The 19855-nt window shown below is 42.1% G+C and overlaps 1 protein-coding gene across 1 annotated transcript in view; it reads right to left on the bottom strand.

The window, feature by feature from the left end:
• Window positions 1-265: 265 nt before the first annotated feature.
• ZC2HC1B (zinc finger C2HC-type containing 1B) overlaps window positions 266-19855 on the bottom strand; it is a 34142-nt gene continuing 14552 nt past the window's right edge. Inside the window, exons 5-8 of the mRNA XM_055591443.1 lie at window positions 13784-13923; window positions 8515-8620; window positions 1512-1596; window positions 266-1018 (exon numbers count right to left, since the gene is read on the bottom strand). Coding sequence (XP_055447418.1) covers window positions 1526-1596; window positions 8515-8620; window positions 13784-13923 — 317 coding nt within the window. The 3' untranslated portion in view covers window positions 266-1018; window positions 1512-1525. The remainder of the gene's footprint in view (window positions 1019-1511; window positions 1597-8514; window positions 8621-13783; window positions 13924-19855) is intronic.

Genomic DNA, 19855 nt, shown 5'->3' with positions numbered 1-19855 from the left:
CAGTAACTAGATGGCCTGAGTGCACTTAGAGGATCCTTTCTACAGGATGGGAAGGTTGTTGTAACCTGTCGCTTTCACTGTAGTGCTCCCCCAAAACACTGGTGTATTTGAGGCAATTCTACACGGCATACAGATGGACATTTAAAACAGGAGTAGCTACTAATGACAGTTTAATGTTCATTAGAAGCAAACATCAAAGTTTATCTGAGATTTCATGCCTATTATGTAGAATAAACTAGGTAAAAACAAGATTTTCCTAGGAAGTAATAAAGACTGTTTCACCAAAAGTTTCTAATATCAAAGTAACATTTTCTTTAAAAAGACTAAAAAGTGTCCACTTAAAAAAAAGTTTAACACATATATATGGAATCTAGAAAAATAGTACAGATGAACCTATTTGCAAAGTGGAAATAGGGACACAGACATACAGAACAAATGTATGGACACCAAGCGGAGGAAGGGGAATGATGGGATGGGATGAACTGGGAGATTGGGATCGACATATATACACCACTGTGCATAAAATAGGCTTCCCCGATGGCTCAGCTGGTAAAGAATCCACCTGCAATACAGGAGACACAGGAGATGCAGGCTCAATCCCTGGGTCAGGAAGATCCCCTAGAAGAGGAAACGGCAACCCCTTCCGGTATTCTTGCCTGGAGAATCCCATGGACGGAGGAGTCTGGCAGGCTACAGTCCAAAGGGTCAGACACGACTGAGCCACTAAGCACGTATGTATAAAACAGATAACTAATCAGAACCTACTGTACAGCACGGGAAAAAAAGCTTCAAGTGAATCTTTAAATCAAGCGTTATCATACAGGTTGATGCATTGTTTAATGATTTGAGGGGGAAAATTTGAAGGGAGTAGATAAGGAAATTTGAACGTAGTTTTTACTTGTTCTACATGATGTCTCCAAAGAAATCTCAGGCATGTAAACAGATGCCTCTGGTTCCCTCACCTTAGGTGGAGTTCCTAGGTATGACCATCCAGGTCGAGGACGGTGAGGGAGCCAGGCTGAAAGCAGAAAGAGAAGGCACTTACTTTGGAGCTTTGTTGTTCCCACATTGAGAATGTTAAGTAATACAGGCCTCTTAATTGTTCATTGTTTTTAACAATTCACAATATCAAGAATTCTCCAGCTTCATAGCAGTGTCTATTCAGTGACTATTCAGTGTCAATCTCAGGGACCTGTCTTTGTTTGGAAAAAGGGATAGGGCAGTAACCTTCCTGGTCAAAATGAAGAATCATTTCCCTTTCCTGTTAAATCCAAGAAACAAAATGAATTCCTGCTTCCTGTCAAATCCGAGAAGCAAAAACTGAACATCGTTTCAAACTATATGTTTAACAAAAGAGTAAGTTTCAAGAGCATACATTTTAGTAACCCAAATCAGGATTTGCCCAAATTCTTCTTTGGCCTGCTATGGATTCATTCTCTTAAAGGCTCATTAACTGTCTTGCCCATTAGACGATTGGCAACACGTAGAAGTTAAAATTTTTTTTTCCTTACCTGGCCTCTAGGAGTTAATCTTTTTTAGAAGATTTAGCAAATCCTTGTCTGAGTTTTGCTCCAGAAGCAGGGTCCACTGCTGATCCTTTGCAGACATAAACAGATTTGTTATTATGTAAAAGCAAACATTAGCAACAACAGAAAAAAAGGATGATTATGAAATTCTCACACTGGACTCAAAAGTCTCTATTCTTCCTTTTTGTTTAGGAGCTATAGACAAGTTCTCAATCCCTATCCTGGGCCAGATAATAAGGAAAACAGAATCTGTGTTAGAAGCCCTCTGTCTTCTACCGTTAAGCCTTCACTTACCCATGGACGGGCCCGTTGGCCCACCACCTCAATGACCACCCCCCCATTTATACAAATTGACCCTCAACACCTGATCCCACTATAGCCCCAGCTATACCACAGTACCAGCTATAGCCCACTATAGCCCCAGCTTTCAAAATGTACCCAGAGAATGTTCCATATCTTCACAAAATTCTTTGCCTGCTCTCTTGCTAGAAAGGGTTTGATAAACCTCATGGAAGCATGAAAGGCCTTCCCTCCCAGCGGTTATTTACACAGTGATGGTCTCAGTTCCCAAACAGGACTCTCTTCCTCTGTGTTCAGCAGCACCGCTAGAAATGGAGACATAGGAATCTATGGGCATAACATGCCACAGTTTGTGCTGGACCACATGGGATGGAACAGGATTCTCAGAGAAATCATTAAAAAAGAAGAAAGAATAGTACTCTCTGTCCTAGAGGCCTCTTTTCTAATCAGTGTTTTACAAAGGAAGAATGACCAAACCACCCCAGGAAACTGAGAATCAATATCAAAGGACACAGGATAGAACTCAGTGATCATATTACCCGAAGATTTACAAGCTTTGTTTTTTCCAAGGAATCAGTAACTGACCCTTCAATACTCATTACATTTGCTACACAATTAGGTAAGGAGGGGAATATTCTTGCCTGAAAAATCCCATGGACAGCGGAGCCTGGCAGGCAACAGTCCATGCGTCACAAAGAGTAGAACATGACTGAGCAACTGAGCACGCAAGCACAAGAAGGGGAGGCTAGTGCAGGCAGGATGCTTAACTTGATCAAATCCACTGGCTCCAGAAACCAAAGCAGAAACCAGAACTACAGCTTCACGGTGGTCATAGTCTCTCTGTATAAAGGTGCTGGAGAAGCTGCTGCCCAGAGGTATCTTCCCTATAAATCTGTCACTCCTATATCAAATCCCTTGAGAAAATAGCCATGTAGATATTTGCTGACTAGGTTATAAACTCAGTTCTCATCTGAACATTAGAATCTTTGTGAGAAAGAAGAGCCATATCCTTTTCTAAAATAATTTACTAAACATGTATCTACTAAGTAATATACATATTTCTCCAGGGGATCTTCTCAACTCAGGGATTGAACCTGGGTCTCCTGCATTGCAGGCAGATTCTTTACCGTCTGTGCCACCAGGGAAGCCTAATATATATACTAGTATATGTTGTTCAGCTGCCCAGTCGTGTCCGACTCTTTGCGACCCCCATGGACTGCAGCATACCAGGCCTCCCTGTCCCTCACCATCTCCTGAAGTTTGTGCAAGTTTATGCCCACTGCATTGGTGATGCCATCCAGCCATCTCATCCTCTGATTCCCTTTTCTCCTTCTGCCCTCAATCTTCCCCAGCATCAGGGACTCTTCCAATGAGTCAGGTGTTCACATCAGATGACCCAAACACTGGAGCTTCAGCATCAGTCCTTCCAGTGAGTATTCAGGTTTGATTTCCCTTAAAACTGACTGGTTTAAGTTCTGTGCTGTCCAAGGGACTTTCAAGAGTCTTCTCCAGTACCACAGTTCAAAAGCATCAATTCTTTGGCATTCTGCCTTCTTTACGGTCCAGCTCAATTGTGAGATACTAGTATATAATATGTACTAAATAATATATATTTATATAATTATCTCCTTAATGTTTTTTGACCCAGTTTTCCCAAAGTAGATGAGGATTTGCTTGGCTCTACCATTTTCTATTACAAACTCCTTATGCAAGTTGCTTCCCCTACCTGTGCTTTCCTTACCTGCAAACCAGGGCTATGAATAGTATGTCTGCCCCTCTGTGTTACTGTGAGGATTAAATAAGGATTAATGAAGATTCATATCTGAAGAGCTTAGAGGAGCATACAATTAAGCATGGGCTACTGTCCATGAAGAAGGGAAATATTCGGTACAGCAAAAAAGCAGAGACAACCTACCTAGTCAACATCAGGAAAATAGACAAGTTATATTGTCTTTTTGTGATATCATATGTATCTTTGAAAACATATGATATTATGTTTTTAAAGAAACTCTTTGCCATAGGGAAACGTTCAAAGTTTGTGGGGAAAAAAAATCAGGATGTGTACATGGACTATGATCCTAATTTAGATCAAAAGAAAACAAAAGAGGCGGCGAATAAAGAGAGAAAGTGAAAAGAGGTATCAATATTAACGGTAGACATGTCAGGGTGTGGAATTATGGATGATTTTTTTTCTCTTCATACCTTCTCTCCATTTTCTAAGATCTTCTACAGTAAGCATTAATTCCTTCCATGGAAACTTCTTAAAAAATGCCCTTTCTCAAGAGACATTTTGGCAGGCTAACTTAGTCTGTAGAACCAAAAAGTTCCTAGGTCATCATAAGAGCTTTTCACACACGTGTCCAGGGCAGTGACACCAGCAACGGCATTAATCACACATAGTCTGGACACCTTGCTGAGCATCTACGGCCCTCCTTGCTCTAGTGCCAGCCTTCCATTCTAACTTTAATCCCAGTTCTTCTCCACGCTTTGGCCAAATGGACCATTTTTCCCCCCCAGAGTATGTGTTGTGTTCTTATTTTCATATCTCTGTTGCTTCCCAACTTTTCTCCATTGGTTAAAATCTAGCTCATCCCCAAAGCCTCCATCTCTATGAAACTTTCTCTCTCTGACCATTACCTCCTCCATAAAATCTCCTGGGAAAAGTAGATCTCTTTCTTGTAATCCCTTAAGACTTTTATATCCTACTGTTAAACATTAGATATAATGATTACCGACTGCAGGTTGTGCCTAACACATGTCTTCCCTCACTGTGAATTTAAAACAAAAGGTAATAAATGGGAGATTCTAAATGTTTGTTTTACTCAAGAGAGTCAAAGAATGAAAGCCTGGGTTTTAGAAGGCTAACTACCAGCGAGATGAAAGACAATAATAGGATTTACGTGGAAGGTAAGTGACATCAAGTGGCCTAAACACTGGATTGTCAAAGATAGCTAGACCACCACCAACAGTTTTTTAAAGATCCTCTTATTACAAATAGATTAGTACTGACCAGATCAAAAACAATGGCCAGTAGATGAGAATCTGATTCATACATGGGCCTATTTACATTAGTAAAAAGTACTCAGGCTTTTCTCCAAGCCTTAAACAGTTTTGAAAATTCACGTCCCCTCAATATACTTATGCTTTCTCTCCAGAATGGCTTCAAATGAAATGTGACTAATTTAAAAGCACACTAACCTTGGTGATTTTATTTTTAAATGTTAACAGGTGAGGCCACAGGTAAGAACAGAATCTAAAATTGAAAAAGCATCTTGAACCAGAAATAAAAGCAAAAGCTATCTCTTAAAGCTAATTAACATGACTATTCATATTTCAGTAATTTAAGTGAGAAATTATAGACTCAAGATACCAACTTTGTCCTATATATTTCATTCAAAAAGTATTTACTGAGCATTTCATAAATGCCACGAACAATTCTAACAAGTAGAGGTGTGTGTGGGCTAAGTCACTTTAGCCGTGTCTAACTCTTTGCGACCCCATGGATTGTAGCCCGCCAGGCTCCTCTGTCCATGAGATTCTCCAGGCAAGAATACTGGAGTGGGTTACCATGCCCTTCTCCAGGGAATCTTCCCAATCCAGGGATCGAACCTGAGCAGTACAATACAAAATAAACCAAGTAGACAGATTCCTGCCTTCTTGAAGCTTACATCCCCTTTTCTGGCATAGTGGATGGACATAAAGAAAATAAATATGTATTGAATATATTAAATGATGGTAACTGCTGGGAAACTACAAAAAGAATTATAGTGGGTTTGATTACTTTGAAACACAGAGGTTGGGTTGGTGCAGGGCCCACTGGGAAGACACTCTGCTAAGAGCTGGAGGGAGGGAGGGAGACAGCAGGGTAGATCACTGAGGGATGTTTTGGTTTTTGGCAGAGGGGGCGGCCAGTGCAAAGGCCCTGAGCCAGGAGTGAGCAGGAGCAAGAGAGGCTGCTCGAGCTGGATGGAGAGGAGACAGTGGATGGTGCGGTCAGCTGGTGGCCCAGAACCTAGTGTGGGCTATGTTGGATTCTCCTTTTACTTAACAACATCACAGTGATCTACAAACCACTGTTGACGAGTTAACAACAAGTATGATATATTCTATTTAGGTCTGCTGGCCTGCTCATCTATTTCCTAGTGTATCAGAACAGTGTCTGTGTATCGTCCTGCTCATCGCCACATACTGGGACATAGGGCTGCTGCCCTGATTCAGGACCTTTCCACTTTACCTTGCTGCTGCTCTAACTATTGAGTTCAAGGAAGGAAACTCTTTTCCTCTTTTCAATACTAGGCCTGTCTTCCCTCATTCCCAGTCTCTTTCCTGGTTTACTAAACCGGGGAGTGAAGGTCCAACACTCTGAGGCTGTACTTGCATTTGACTTGGCACACTGTCAGAGTTGTCTAATCCCAATGGATTAAGAAATACGCCCTCTTGACAAACAAACTCAAAAGGATGTTTTTCACTGAAAGGGAAGCATTATAATATATTCTTTGAAAAAATAAGAAGAAACTATAATATAAAGAAATTGTCTTTTCTCAAGGACACTAGTCATTTTACTTCGGAAAAAAAAGCTTGTTAGTGGAAGTTTTACCAAAAGAATACATAAATGATTTGAATTATTTTTTTCCTTAGTAAAAGCTAAAACCTACCTCATGGATAAGTCTCTACAGATAATGAAGAAAAAAAAACAACTAGTGGTTTGAGTTTAGATGGCTATGAATTTTTAAAATATCAACTCAAGTTTTCTCCCATGATAAGCAACTCAGGAGGAATTTAAAAACTAATGACAAAGATTTCTGGTGCTGTTACCTTACGGACTATGAGACTGGCACTTCTTATTCTGGTTCTGATAATACCTTCAGGATAAGACTCCTGACCAGAGGTGCCAGTATGGTCATGATTTCATTCATTGCCTTCATAGCGATGCTGACCATAAGGAAGAATGTCCATTACTAGCAACGCAGCCCAATGAAGAAGAAAAACACAGGAGATATCTAATCCAGCTCTGCTGTCTACCAGTTGTGTGTCTTAAACAACTCACCCTCTCTGAGCCTCAGTTCCTATTCCATAGGTTAAAACATGTGGAGGATTACTGTGAAGATTAAAAGAAATGGATCAAGCATATAGTAAATACTAAAATGGTGGGCATTCCTTTTTCCTACTTCGAAGACATTATTTCATTCTAGGAAGGAAATTCTTCCCCATTTTCTTTTCTTTCCAGCCTTATTGTGATCTAACTGAGTATAATGTGCAAGTTTAGGGTGTACAATGTGATGATTTATCACATGTATGTATTGCAAAATGATTACCACAGTAAGACTGGTTAACACACTCATCACCTCACATAGTTACTTTTGTGTGTGTGTGTGTGTGTCTGTGTGGTGAGAATATTTAAGATTTATCCTCTCAGCAACTTTTAAGTAGATAATACAGTACTGTTAACTATAGTCACCCTGCTGAACGTTAGATTCCCCCAACTCATTCGTCTCATTACTGGAAGTTTACCCTTTGACCAACATCTCCCCATTTCTCCCACGCTACCCTCCACCCCTGGCAACCACCATTCTACTCTTTTTTTTTTTTTAATTTTAATTGGAGGCTAATTACTTTACAATATTGTATTGGTTTTGCCATACATCAACATGAATCCGCCACGGGTGTACACGTGTTCCCCATCCTGAACCCCCCTCCCACCTCACTCCCTGTACCATCCCTCTGGGTCATCCCAGTGCACCAGCCCCGAGCATCCTGTATCTTGCATCAAACCTGGACTGGCAATTCGTTTCTTATATGATATTATACATGTTTCAATGCCATTCTCCCAAGTCACCCCTCTCCCCACAGAGTCCAAAAGACTGTTCTATACTTGAGTTTAACATTTTAAGGTTCCACACATGGCTTCCCAGGTGGTGCACTGGTAAAGAATCCACCTGCCAATATAGGAGACGCAAGAGATTCAGGTTTGATCCCTGGGTTGGGAAGATCCCCTGGGGAAGGGAATGGCAACCCACTCCAGTATTCTTGCCTGAAAAATTCCACAGAGGACATAGTGGGCTACAGTCCATGGGATGGCAAAGAATCAGACACGACTGAGCACGCACATAACCGAGATCATACAGTATTTGTCCTCCTTCTGACATATTTCACCTCAAGGTTTATCATGAAGTTGAAAATGGAAGGATTGCCTTCTCTTTTTATTGCTGAATAATATTCCATTGTGCATATATACCCCATCTTTATCCATTCATCCATCAATGAATATGAAGGGTGTTTTTGTATCTTGGCTATTTGAAACATGCTGTAATGAACATGGAAATACAGATATCCCTCTGAGACCACAATTTCATTTTCTTCCCTTATTTTCAACACAAAACCTGACACACTGCCATCTCCCATCCTTAATTTCTTCTTAATTTTACCAGACCTGGGAACAACGGTTCTAGCCCCAGCTATTGTCATCAGATCTGATTTTGTATACTCTCAAGAGTTGTCCAATCTTGGTAAATTAGGAAATATCCTTTCCTGCCAAATAAGCTCTAAATCTCAAACAAACTCACATATCTTTATATCCCAAAGCAACTTTGGATGTCATAGTTTTTGCTGACCGCCAGCAAATCCCAAAGCCAACAGTGGTCTCCTCTGACCCCGTTATTCGATAGTTGAGATGCTCATTCCAACTCACCTGGCCTGGTTGGCGCTGCACTGGTCTCCAGGGCCCTGTTCTGTAGCAGAGCTCCCACAGCACTGGTTACAGTCGGTTCCTTTCTTGGACTCATTTGAGCTCTACCCTGGAGAAGGAGACAGAGGGAGAGGGAGACCAGCGGGGAGGTGGGGGGTTGGGGAGGAGAAGGGAAGAGCTCTGTCAGCTCGGGAAGCATACAGGAGGTAATGTGGTCTCCCGTGCACCAGCAGCAGGGTGGAGTCATGTCCAGGACCTGTGACACCCAGGGGAGGGGGACCCATACACCCTGCACCTCAGTAACCTGGCTCCCGTCCTTCCTGCTGGGGCTCAAAACCATGTCTGGGTTTTGGAGCTTTCGTTCCACAATCAAGCCCTTTGGGATAGTGGTGATGTGTTAATCCTGTTCGATCAGTTATGTGAAGACATAAGAAATCACTTGATGTCAATAAGGATAGTTATGGAACATTTGGGCTTTTCATTACACTCGAAGATGATTTTGTTTTTAAATACATGCCGAGAGAAGAAAAACAGGCACTGGCAGGCACCAAATGTTTTAAACATGGAATTCCAACATCCTCACGCCACTCCCCACCCTACTGAGTGGCGGTAGCAGAAGAGCCATATTAACACGGAAGAAGGACCGAAAGGTTCCGTGGGAGTTCCTTTATGCCCTCCCTTTTACCTTGCCACAGATCCCTCCACATTTCCATGGCAACTCCAGTACAAAGATAACCTGTTCCTCCAAGTGAGAATCCTCACTTGGGCAGGGCCTGCTGTGAGGCGATGGCATGCAGCTCATCCCCAGGCAAACAAAGGAAGCTATTTTCAGAGAACCCATCCGGGTCTCTTTTGGTTAAGGGTATAACACATTTTTTAAAGCTGATTATGTTTAAAATAGAAACACATTTCAGCTGTGCTGTTAACAGCCCTTCCAAACTGAGACAACACCTCCCTTTTTGTTCTCCCTCTCAATAAGCTCCACTATGAGGCGGGCAGCAGAGTGGCGAAGCTGGCATGGGGGAAACAGCACTGCTGTTCAGATACACTCTACAGCGAGTTTACTCAGAAAGCAAGCAATTCAGAAAGCAAGCAATTTTTCTTCTGTGTTCCCAATCACCACTTCGTTCTGGAAGACAAGGAGAGGAACCAGGCCAAGTTGCTGGTTACGCTCAGGACAGCCAGCTGGCCTTCTTCAGGAATAAAAAGCACTTCCGTCCTCTGCTTCCCCCTCTGCTCCCCTTGGCCCCATGAACACCGACTTCCTTCGTGGACTGCTTAGAAGCATTCGAAGAAACAGAATGCACCCTTTACTGCCTTAGAAAGTCTAGGTAGAGTTGTACTTTTATTTTCCCCCCAAAATTAAGGTGACTTCAGGTGGCCCAGATGGTAAAGAATCTGCCTGTAGCGCGGGAGACCCAGGTTCGATCCCTGGATTGAGAAGATCCCTTGGAGAAGGGAATGGCCGCTCACTCCAGTATTCTTGCCTGGAGAATCCCATGGACAGAGGAGCCTGGTGGGCTACCGTCCATGGGGTCGCAAAGGGTCAGACACAACTGAGCGGCTAACATTTTCACTCTCATAAGTCCAAAGCAGTCATATTTCCCCCCAAACTGTTGGTGCCTGCTCCACTCGAGAGGACCGTCAGAGAGGGGAAGGGGGGTCGGGGTCAGTGTTGAGAGGGTAAAGGTAGGGGGGCCTGTGTGGTACTGCTGTTACTTGTGATCCCCCTAACAGCTCAGCCAGACACAGGCTAAAGTGAGTCTCAAAGAATTCAAGGAACTTGTCCAAACTAACCTACAGATAGTATATTATAAAACTGAAGGTCAAACCCTGAATACTGATTGTAGAATCCAAGTCCTTCTGACACTGCACTGCTTCCATGCTATTTCACGTGTAAAGACGGAATCTCTACACCTGTAGTCATCATAGGCTCCTTACCAAAATGACTACCTCCCCACTGCTGCCTTCTGGGTTCTTTCATCTAGATGTGTGGTGTTATCTGCTCTGGAGCTAAAAGCCTCTTTGCCAACCCTGATACTCTTTTACCTTATATTCCAATCAGCTTCTCAGTTCCAACAATTATCTCTTAAATCCATACCCTCCACACAAACACCCCCCACACACATCCCCACATTAGTCCTCTGACTCTTGGCCCTCATTTTCTTTTTCGGTTGGCGTAGCTCTAACTGGTCTCTCACCAGTCCATCTTGAACACTAACTGCCAGGGTGATCTTTCTAAGATACCAATTCCATGTTACTCAAGTCTGCATTATGCAACCAGTCTACACTGCATATAGAATGATGTGTGAGGCTAGTGATGGACAATTGGACAGAAAGGCCGAGTTCTGTAGAGAGACGATGAAGCAGCAGTGGAGTAGGAAGAAGAGACAAGAAGAAAAGATGGATAGGACTTTCTGGGATTCCTGGGGACTTTCAATTCCTGCTTCCAGGCCCTCAGGTTGGTTGGCCTCAGACTTAAGGCATCTATCCACTTAATCCCTTTTCCTCCTCTCTGAGCCCACTTGGGTTAAAGCCCTCCTGACTCTGATGCTCACCTGGCCTGTGCCACCCCCTGTCACTCGCCCACAGGCTCTCTGTCCTTCAGCTCTACATGGTGGGCTCCTCAGGTCATGGGCTGGACATTTAGTGCATAATGTCCTTTCCAACTTCAAATTTAGACCAGTAAACTCATTTGATATTTTGGGGAAAGTATTTGCTCCTCCTTGAAGCTTTCCATGAATCCCAAGTGGCCTCTGCCTCCACCATTCTCCTGAATATGCCGACTACAGCCTACCAGGCTCCTCCATCCATGGGATTTTCCAGGCAAGCGTACTGGAGTGGGGTGCCATTGCCTTCTCCGACATCTTCCTACTGCACTGCTTTCAAGGGTGCCGCCTCCTCTGAACCACAAACCCTTGATCAACCAGTACCTAATGCAGCAGCAGGTACAGCGTAGATATTCAGTAACTGTCTAATATATGTGGAGGTCAGAATCCAGTCTGTAGGGCGTGCTATTGTTAGAGAGGGTCCCATTCCTATGACATGTTGGATATCATGGAAATCTTTCTAAACAATCCTCTACTGTTAAGTATTCAGAGCCACTGAATCTTTTCTTTGGTATCTCTAATTGTCTTGAAGAGATCTCTACTCTTTCCCATTCTATTGTTTTCCTCTGTTTCATTGCACTATTCACTTAAGAAGGCTTTCTTTTTTTTTTTTAATTAATTTATTTTAATTGGAGGCTAATTACTTTACAATATTGTAGTGGTTTTTGCCATACATTGACATGAATCAGCCATGGGTGTACATGTTTCCCCATCCTGAACCCCCCTCCCACCTCCCTCCCCATCCCATCCCTCAGGGTCATCCCAGTGCACCAGCCCTGAGCACCCTGTCTCATGGATCGAACCTGGACTGGCGATCTATTTCACATATGGTAATATACATGTTTCAATGCTATTCTCTCAAATCATCCCACACTCACCTTTTTCCACAAAGTCCAAAAGTCTGTTATTTACATCTGTGTCTCTTTAACTGTCTCACATATAGGGTCATCATTACCATCTTTCTAAATTCCATATATATGTGTTAATATACTGTATTGGTGTTTTTCTCTCTGACTTACTTCACTCTGTATAATAGGCTCCAGTTTCATCCACCTCACTAGAACTGATTCAAATGTATTCTTTTTAATGGCTGAGTAATATTCCATTGTGTATATGTACCACAGCTTTCTTATCCACTCGTTTGCTGATGAACATCTAGGTTGCTTCCATGTCCTGGCTATTATAAACAGTGCTGTGATGAACATTGGGGTACATGTGTCTCTTTCAGTTCTGGTTTCCTTGGTGTGTATGCCCAGCAGTGGGATTGTTGGGTCATATGGCAGCTCTATTTCCAGTTTTTTAAGGAATCTCCACACTGCTCTCCATAGTGGCTGTACTAGTTTGCATTCCCACCAACAGTGTAAGAGGGTTCCCTTTTCTCTGCACCCTCTTCAGTGTTTATTGTTTGTAGACTTTTTGATAGCAGCCATTTAAGAAGGCTTTCTTATTTCTCCTTGTTATTCTTTGGAAATTAAAAGACACTTGCTCCTTGGAAGAAAAGCTATGACACACCTAGACAGTGTATTAAAAAGCAGAGATATCACTTTGCTAACAAAGGTCTGTATAGTCAAAGCTATGGCTTTTCCAGTAGTCATATACAGATGTGAGAGTTGGACCATAAAGAAGGCTGAGTGCTGAAGAATTGATGCTTTCAAATTGTGGTGCTGCAGAAGACTCTTGAGAGTCCCTTGAAAAGCAAGGAGATCAAACCAATCAACCCTAAAGGAAATCAACCCTGAGTATTCATTGGGAGGACTGATGCTGAAGCTCCAATACTTTGGCCACCTGATGTGAAGAGCTGACTCGTTGGAAAAGACCCTGATGCTGGGAAAGATTGAAGGTGGGAGGAAAAGGGGAAGGCAGAGGATGAGATGGTTGGACGGCATCCCTGACTCAATGGACATGAATTTGAGCAAACTCTGGGAGACAGTGAAAGGCAAGGAAGCCTGGAGTGCTATAGTCCATGGAAGTTGCAAAGAGTCACACATGATTTAGTGCCTGAACAATATAACAATCTTTTCTTGGTATCTAAGACATGTTTATGAAACTAATGGTTTTCATAGCATACTGTAAGCTATGTCTCCAGTACCTTTGATGTGTATGGAGCTGTTTGCTGTTTCCAGTTGTTTCCAGCTGTTTGCTGTGTCCTATTGTCTTCCTGCATTCAATCTTTCCCAGCATCAGGGTCTTTTCCAATTTATAATAGCTGTTTTATTTATTTACTTTACATTGATGGTTCTGTGGCTTTGAATAGGCTGAAGACCCTTCTCCACAGAGCAAACACAAACCGTAGAACAGGCTCCTTGTGACAGTTTCCTCCACTTATGCCAGTTTCACTTCAGGTTCTAAATGCTATTGAGGGTGGTTAAAGCTGATGATAATCACCATTGGTTAGAGTCTTACCATAACAGTATAGAAACAATACTTAGATAGCTAAGTCTTCAACCTAAGAACCTTCAGACCCTGTAGAGAATTTTTTCTACAACATCCAACAGTGCTGTTTAGCTGGAAAGTATTGCTCAAAAGTAGCCAAGTCCCATGAAGATTGGCTGTCCTGATCCTTACAGTTCTCAGGACAGGTGATTTAGGTTCCCTTGCAAATTCTACCGCTTTCCCTGGGCAGACAAGGGCACAGGAGCCAACACCTGGGGTGAGAGACTTACCTGTGCTCTGGAATCCAATCTGGCTGCTGTCTGGGCTGGATCAAAGACTCGGTGAGACTCTTGATCCTTGCAGAAATTAATATGTCGACTGGCTGCAGTTTCATTAAATCTCCTCTTACAATATGGACACTGAATATAATCTGAAAGTAAAGATAACAATGAAAAGGCAATTAACATTTCAAAAACAACTCTGGAAGGGAAGGACTATATGAAATGAAATAAACAGAATATGAACTCTGCTCCAAAGTGAAAGGGTGAGGTACAAAACTCTGGTTTGAGACAGCCTGTTCCAGAGGGGGAGACATGAAAGGGCTCGGATAAAGGACAAGGGGGAGGAAAATTTTTCTACCTATGTACTTATTTCAGTTACGAGTGTTCCCTTAAAATGTTTACATGCTATGCTTTTTTAGAAAATAGATTAATTATATATGTGGTACTGATGAAATTTGGCAGTGATGACTGAGAAAGTGAGAGTCACTCAGTTGTGTCCAACTCTTTGCGACTCCATGGACTATACAGTCCATGGAATTCTCCAGGCCAGAATATTGGAGTGGGTAGCCTATCCCTTCTCCAGGTGATCTTCCCAACTCAGGGATCGAACCCAGGTCTCCCTCATTACAGGTGGATTCTTTACCAACTGAGCTAGCAGGAAAGCCCAAGCGACTGGGGGAGGGGGGTGGAATTTGAAACCAACATCACACTCCTTCAGCAGTAACTAGATTTTCCTACTGAATTCCTAAGTGAAGAGACATTAATATGTTCAGAAAGGGGGTAAAGAAAAGGGAACAGGTGAGAGTTCCAAAAGACAAACAGGAGATAAGGGATGCTAGGACTCCAGCTTCCAGTGTCAGAACTTCTCTGGCAGCTGCTAGGGTGTGGAATCCTCTGAGGCTCTGGGCTGTACCTGGTCGTCTCAGTCAGTCCAATCTGCAATTACTAGATAGTGGGAGGGGCTTCCCCGGTGGCTCAGTGGTAAAGAATCTGCACGCAATATAGGAGACACGGGTTCGATTCCTGAAAACCTGGAGAAGGAAATGACAACCCACTCCAGTATTCTTGCCAGGATAATCGCATGGACAGAGGGGCCTGGCGGGCTACAGTCCATGGGGTTGCAGAGTTGGACACAACTGAACGACTGAGCATGCGCACACACAGAAAGTGGGAGAAAGGAGAAGTGCGAAAGATCCCCAGTCTTCTCAGATCAGGGAGATGATCACACGTTCTGAAGCCAGGTTGGAGTCTCTTCCTCCACAGCAAGGGGGGCGGTGGGGGGTTATGTTGTTTTCTTTTCGGCACTTTGAAGGGATGACAAAGTGGATATTCAAGAGGTAGGATAATAACTATCTCTCTTCCCTAGAAGGATATGAGATAGTACCATCTTAAGCTCTGCATAGAAGTTTGGTTTAGTGTATAGTCAAAACCCCTACATTTGTGAATAGATATTTAAAGTAGTGATATGTTCAAAGCTAAAGATTTTTTTGAAGGCATCTTTTTAAGCAGTTTGGGGAGTTTTCTTTTTCAATAGATCATTTCCTAAAATGAATACTCATAAAATGAAATAATTTGAATATATAAGAAATTGAAATAAAAGAAATGGTTAACACTTAACTTTTACTTCACATTTTGGCAGCTGTTGTTCAGTTGCTAAATCATGTTCAACTTTATGTGACCCCATGGACTGCAGCACGCCAGGCTTCCCTGTCCTTCACAGTCTCCTTTAGTTTGCTCAAATTTATGTCCACTGAATCAGTGATGCCATCCAACCATCTCATCCTCTGTCGCCCCCTTCTCCGCCTGCCCTCAATCTTTCCCAGCATCAGGGTCTTTTCCAGTGAGCTGGCTCTGCATTAGGTGACCAAACTATTGGAGATTTAGCTTTAGCATCAGTCCTTCCAGTGAATATTCAGGATTGATTTCCTTTAGGATTGACTGGTTTGATCTCCTTGCTATCCAAGGGACTCTCAAGAGTCTTCTCTAGCACACAATTCAAATGCATCAGTTCTTCGGCACTCGCCTTTTTTATGGTCTAACTCTCACATCTGTATATGAATACTGGAAAAACCATAGCTTTGACTATACAGACCTTTGTTGGCAAAGTGATGTCTCTGCTTTTTAATACAGTATCTAGCTTTGTCATAGCTTTTCTTCCAAGGAGTAAGTGTCTTTTAATTTCATGGCTACAGTCATCATCTGCAATGATTTTGGAGCCCAAGAAAATAAGATCTGTCACTGTTTCCATTTTTTCTCCATCTATTTGCCATGAAGTGATGGGACTGGATGTCATGATCTTAGTTTTTTGAATGTTGAGTTTTAAGCCAGCTTTTTTTTTTGGTGTGGGGGGGGGAGTGGCTTTATTCCTCAATGTATGTCATGTAAGGGTTAAGTCAGCTTTTTCATGCTCCTCCTTCACCCTTACTGAGAGACTCTCTGGTTCTTCTTTACTTTCTGCCATTAGGGTGGTATCATCTGCATTATCTGAGGTTGTTGATATTTCTTCCAACAATCTTGATTCCAGCTTGTGATTTATCCAGCCTGGTATTTCGTACTCTGCACAGAAGTTAAATAAGTAGTGTGACAATATACAGCTTTGATGTACTCCTTTCTCAATTTGGAACCAGTCTGTTGTTCTATGTCTGGTTCTAAATGTTTCTTATTAACCTGCATACAGGTTTCTCAGGAGGCAGATAAGGTGGTCTGATATTTCCATCTCTTGGAGAATTTTCCACAGTTTGTGTGATTCACACAGTCAAAGGCTTTAGCATAGTCAACGAAGCAGATGTTTTTCTGCAATTCCCTTGCTTTTTCTATGATCCAATGGATGTTGGCAATTTGATCTCTGATTCCTCTGCCTTTTCTAAATTCAGTTTGTACATCTGGAATTTCTTGGTTCACATACTTTTGAAGCCTAGCTTGAAGGATTTTGAGCATTACCTTGCTAGCACATGAAATGAGCACAATTGTACAGTAGTTTGAACATTCCTTGGCATTTCCCTTCTTTGGAATGAAAACTGACCTTTTCCCATCCTGTGGCCACTGTTGAGTTTTCCAAATTAGCTGGTATACTGAGGGCAGCACTTTAACAGCATTATCTCTTAGGATTGAAATAGCTCAGCTGGAATTTTATCACCTCCACTAGCTTTGTTTATAGCAATGCTTCCTAAATCCCACTTGACTTCACACTCCAGGATGTCTGGCTGTAGGTGAGTGACCACATCATTGTGGTTATCCAGATCATTAAGACCTTTTTTGTACAGTTCTTCTGTGTATTCTTGCCACCTCTTCTTAACCTCTTCTGCTTCCATTAGATCCTTACCGTTTCTGTCCTTTATTGGGCCTATCTTTGCATGAAATGTTCCCTTATTGTTGTTCAGTCACTCCGTCATGTCCGACTCTATGACCCCATGGCCAGCAGCATGCCAGGCTTCCCTGTCCATCACATCTCCTTGAGTTTGCTAAAACTCATGTCCATTGAGTTGGTGATGCCATCCAACCATCTCACCCTCTGCTGCCCTGTTCTCCTTTTGCCTTCAGTCTTTCCCGGCATCAGGGTCTTTTCCCAATGAGTTGGCTGTTCATATCAGGTGGACAAAGTATTGGAGCTTCAGCTTCAGCATGAGTCCTTCCAGTGAATGTTCAGGGTTGATTTCTTTGGAATTGACTGGTTTGAACTGCTTGCTTTCCAGTAGTAGTAGTGTTAGTCACTCAGTCATGTCTGACTCTTTCAACCCCACAGACTGTATAGCTTGCCACCATTCCCTTCTCCAAGGGATCATTCTGGTCCAGGGATCGAACCTGGGTCTCCTGCATGGCAGACAGATTCTTTATCATCTGAGCTACAGAGCTTTCACTTTCAAAAGTCTTCTCCAGTACCACAGTTCGAAGGCATCAATTCTTTGGCACTCAGCCTTTTTTATGGTCCACTCTCACATCCATACATGACTACTAGCAAAACCATAGCTTTGACTATATGGACCTTTATCATTAATTCCATACTTACTGAACACCTATTACACTCCAAGTAACTTGAGGATACAATGTCTCTGTAATCATGGGCTAAGCATTCTAATACAGAAACAAAAATTTTCCCATGGTGACAAATTCCTTGAGCAAAATAAAAGAAGACAGCATTGGGAAATGGTGAAGGCTCTACAGCCTGCCTGACTGGTTTTGAGCCCCAGCTCTTCACCTGTTTCGTGTGTGCACTTGGGCACGTTACTTAACCTCCTTCAGCTTCAATTTCCCCAGCATCTACATATCACCTATTCCATTGAGGTGTTGTGAAAGTTACTTATGATAATCCACAGTGGGGCGTGGCACAGAACACGCTGTCAGTAGAAGGAAACAGGCCCAGCCGGCTTGTGTTCCAACTATCAAACAAGGGAGAAACTGCTTATGAAAAGTAAAATAGAAAGTGCCATTAGCATGCAGAACTCATTTACAATAGTGTAGAAAACCATCTAGGACTGAGTTCATGGTTCAGTGGTTATTTCTTTAGTTTCACCAACTGCAAAGTTACAATTTATACGGTTTATATCAGAGATACTGCTACCATACGCCAGACAGTTTGGTCAAAGGCAATGATTACGGCAGTGACCATGTTGCTTCCTTAATCTGACTTGTTCATTCATTCATTGCACCTTTCTAGGGATTTGGCACTCACTATATTCCACTGTGGAGACAACCAAGCTGAAGTGTATTTTCCTGCTGATAAAAATCTCAGAGATGGCTAGAGGACTAGGAAGACAATTACCACTCTGTGGAATATGCTCTGAAAGGAGGAAGCTCTAGGTCCTCCAGGAGACCACAGGAGGAACCTGAAGCCCAGGCTTAAGAGGGCAGAGGAAGGGACTTCTCTGGTGGTCCAGTGGCCAAGAGTCCATGCTCCCAATGCAGTGGGCCCGGGCTCAAGCCCTGGTCAGAGAACTAGATTCCACATGCCGCAACTAGGACCCAGCAACCCAGCACAGCCAAATAAATTTTAAAAAATTAAAAAAAAACAAAAAGAGCGGAGGAAGAGAAGATCAAACATACTGAGAATGGAAGAGGTTTTTTTCCTGCAACAATAATTTGAACACAGCATGACTGAGCTACACATTCTACCCTCATCTCAATCCAGTCTCCTCTTCCTCTGCCAATAATGTCATAAAATCATGATGTGCTATTTCAACAGATAATGATTTTTAAAGTCTTACTCCAGATCTCATGAAAGATTAAAGTGGAAAATTAAGCATCATTTGAAAATGCAAGCATTTTGTTGAATACCCATGTATCAACATGTAGCCCTGTGAAACAGTGAGCAAATATCCCAGGACTCACTGAAAATCCTAATTGTAAGTATTCTATATCACTGCCCCATAAGCTGTCACATAATCTTGGAAAGTTGAATGACTGCAAACTCACTTAAGTCATAAGAATTACAATATATGCATGTCAAAAAATTGGGCCACGAAATAGGGAATCATGCTGGGAAAAAAAAAGGAAATTACTTCCAAACTCATATATACTAGACCATATGATTAATAACTCTAGTTATGTCTGTATAAATTTTCTAAGTATTTAAGCTGGAGGATATATGGGCTAATATAAAATCCCTGTGCAATCAAAATAATTGGATCATAATGAAAATGTGCTATTGGAGGTAATCATTTTGCTTGGTGCATAAAATTATAATAAGGGCATGGGGAAGAATTTAATTATAAAACGATATTTTAACATAAAAATTTAAAGGGCAGGAAAATAAACTGTACACTTGATGAGGCCTTACAAAAGGAATTGTTTATTTTAAAGAAACAATAATCCCTACATTTTAAATCCAACGTGGAAATTACAGAAATTCACACAGTGGGACATCTGACATGCTTTCACTATTCAACTACAGAACTAGAAGTAGCCATCAACCCTGCAGCTTCTGCTATAAAAGGAAGCAGTTCTCATAAAAGATGCTTTTATTATACAAAGCTTGTTGCCAAAGTCTTATCAAAATTACAGCCATCGATCTTTCTATGGAACATCTTAAGACAACAGACTATTCCACGTTATATTTTCTTTAGCACCTAGCAAAAGTGTAGCAGT

The sequence above is a fragment of the Bubalus kerabau genome, chromosome 9, assembly GCF_029407905.1.
Source record: "Bubalus kerabau isolate K-KA32 ecotype Philippines breed swamp buffalo chromosome 9, PCC_UOA_SB_1v2, whole genome shotgun sequence".
Classification (NCBI taxonomy): domain Eukaryota; kingdom Metazoa; phylum Chordata; class Mammalia; order Artiodactyla; family Bovidae; genus Bubalus; species Bubalus kerabau.
Note: the sequence above shows the minus strand (reverse complement) of the source record. Positions and strands in the feature narration are given on the sequence as shown.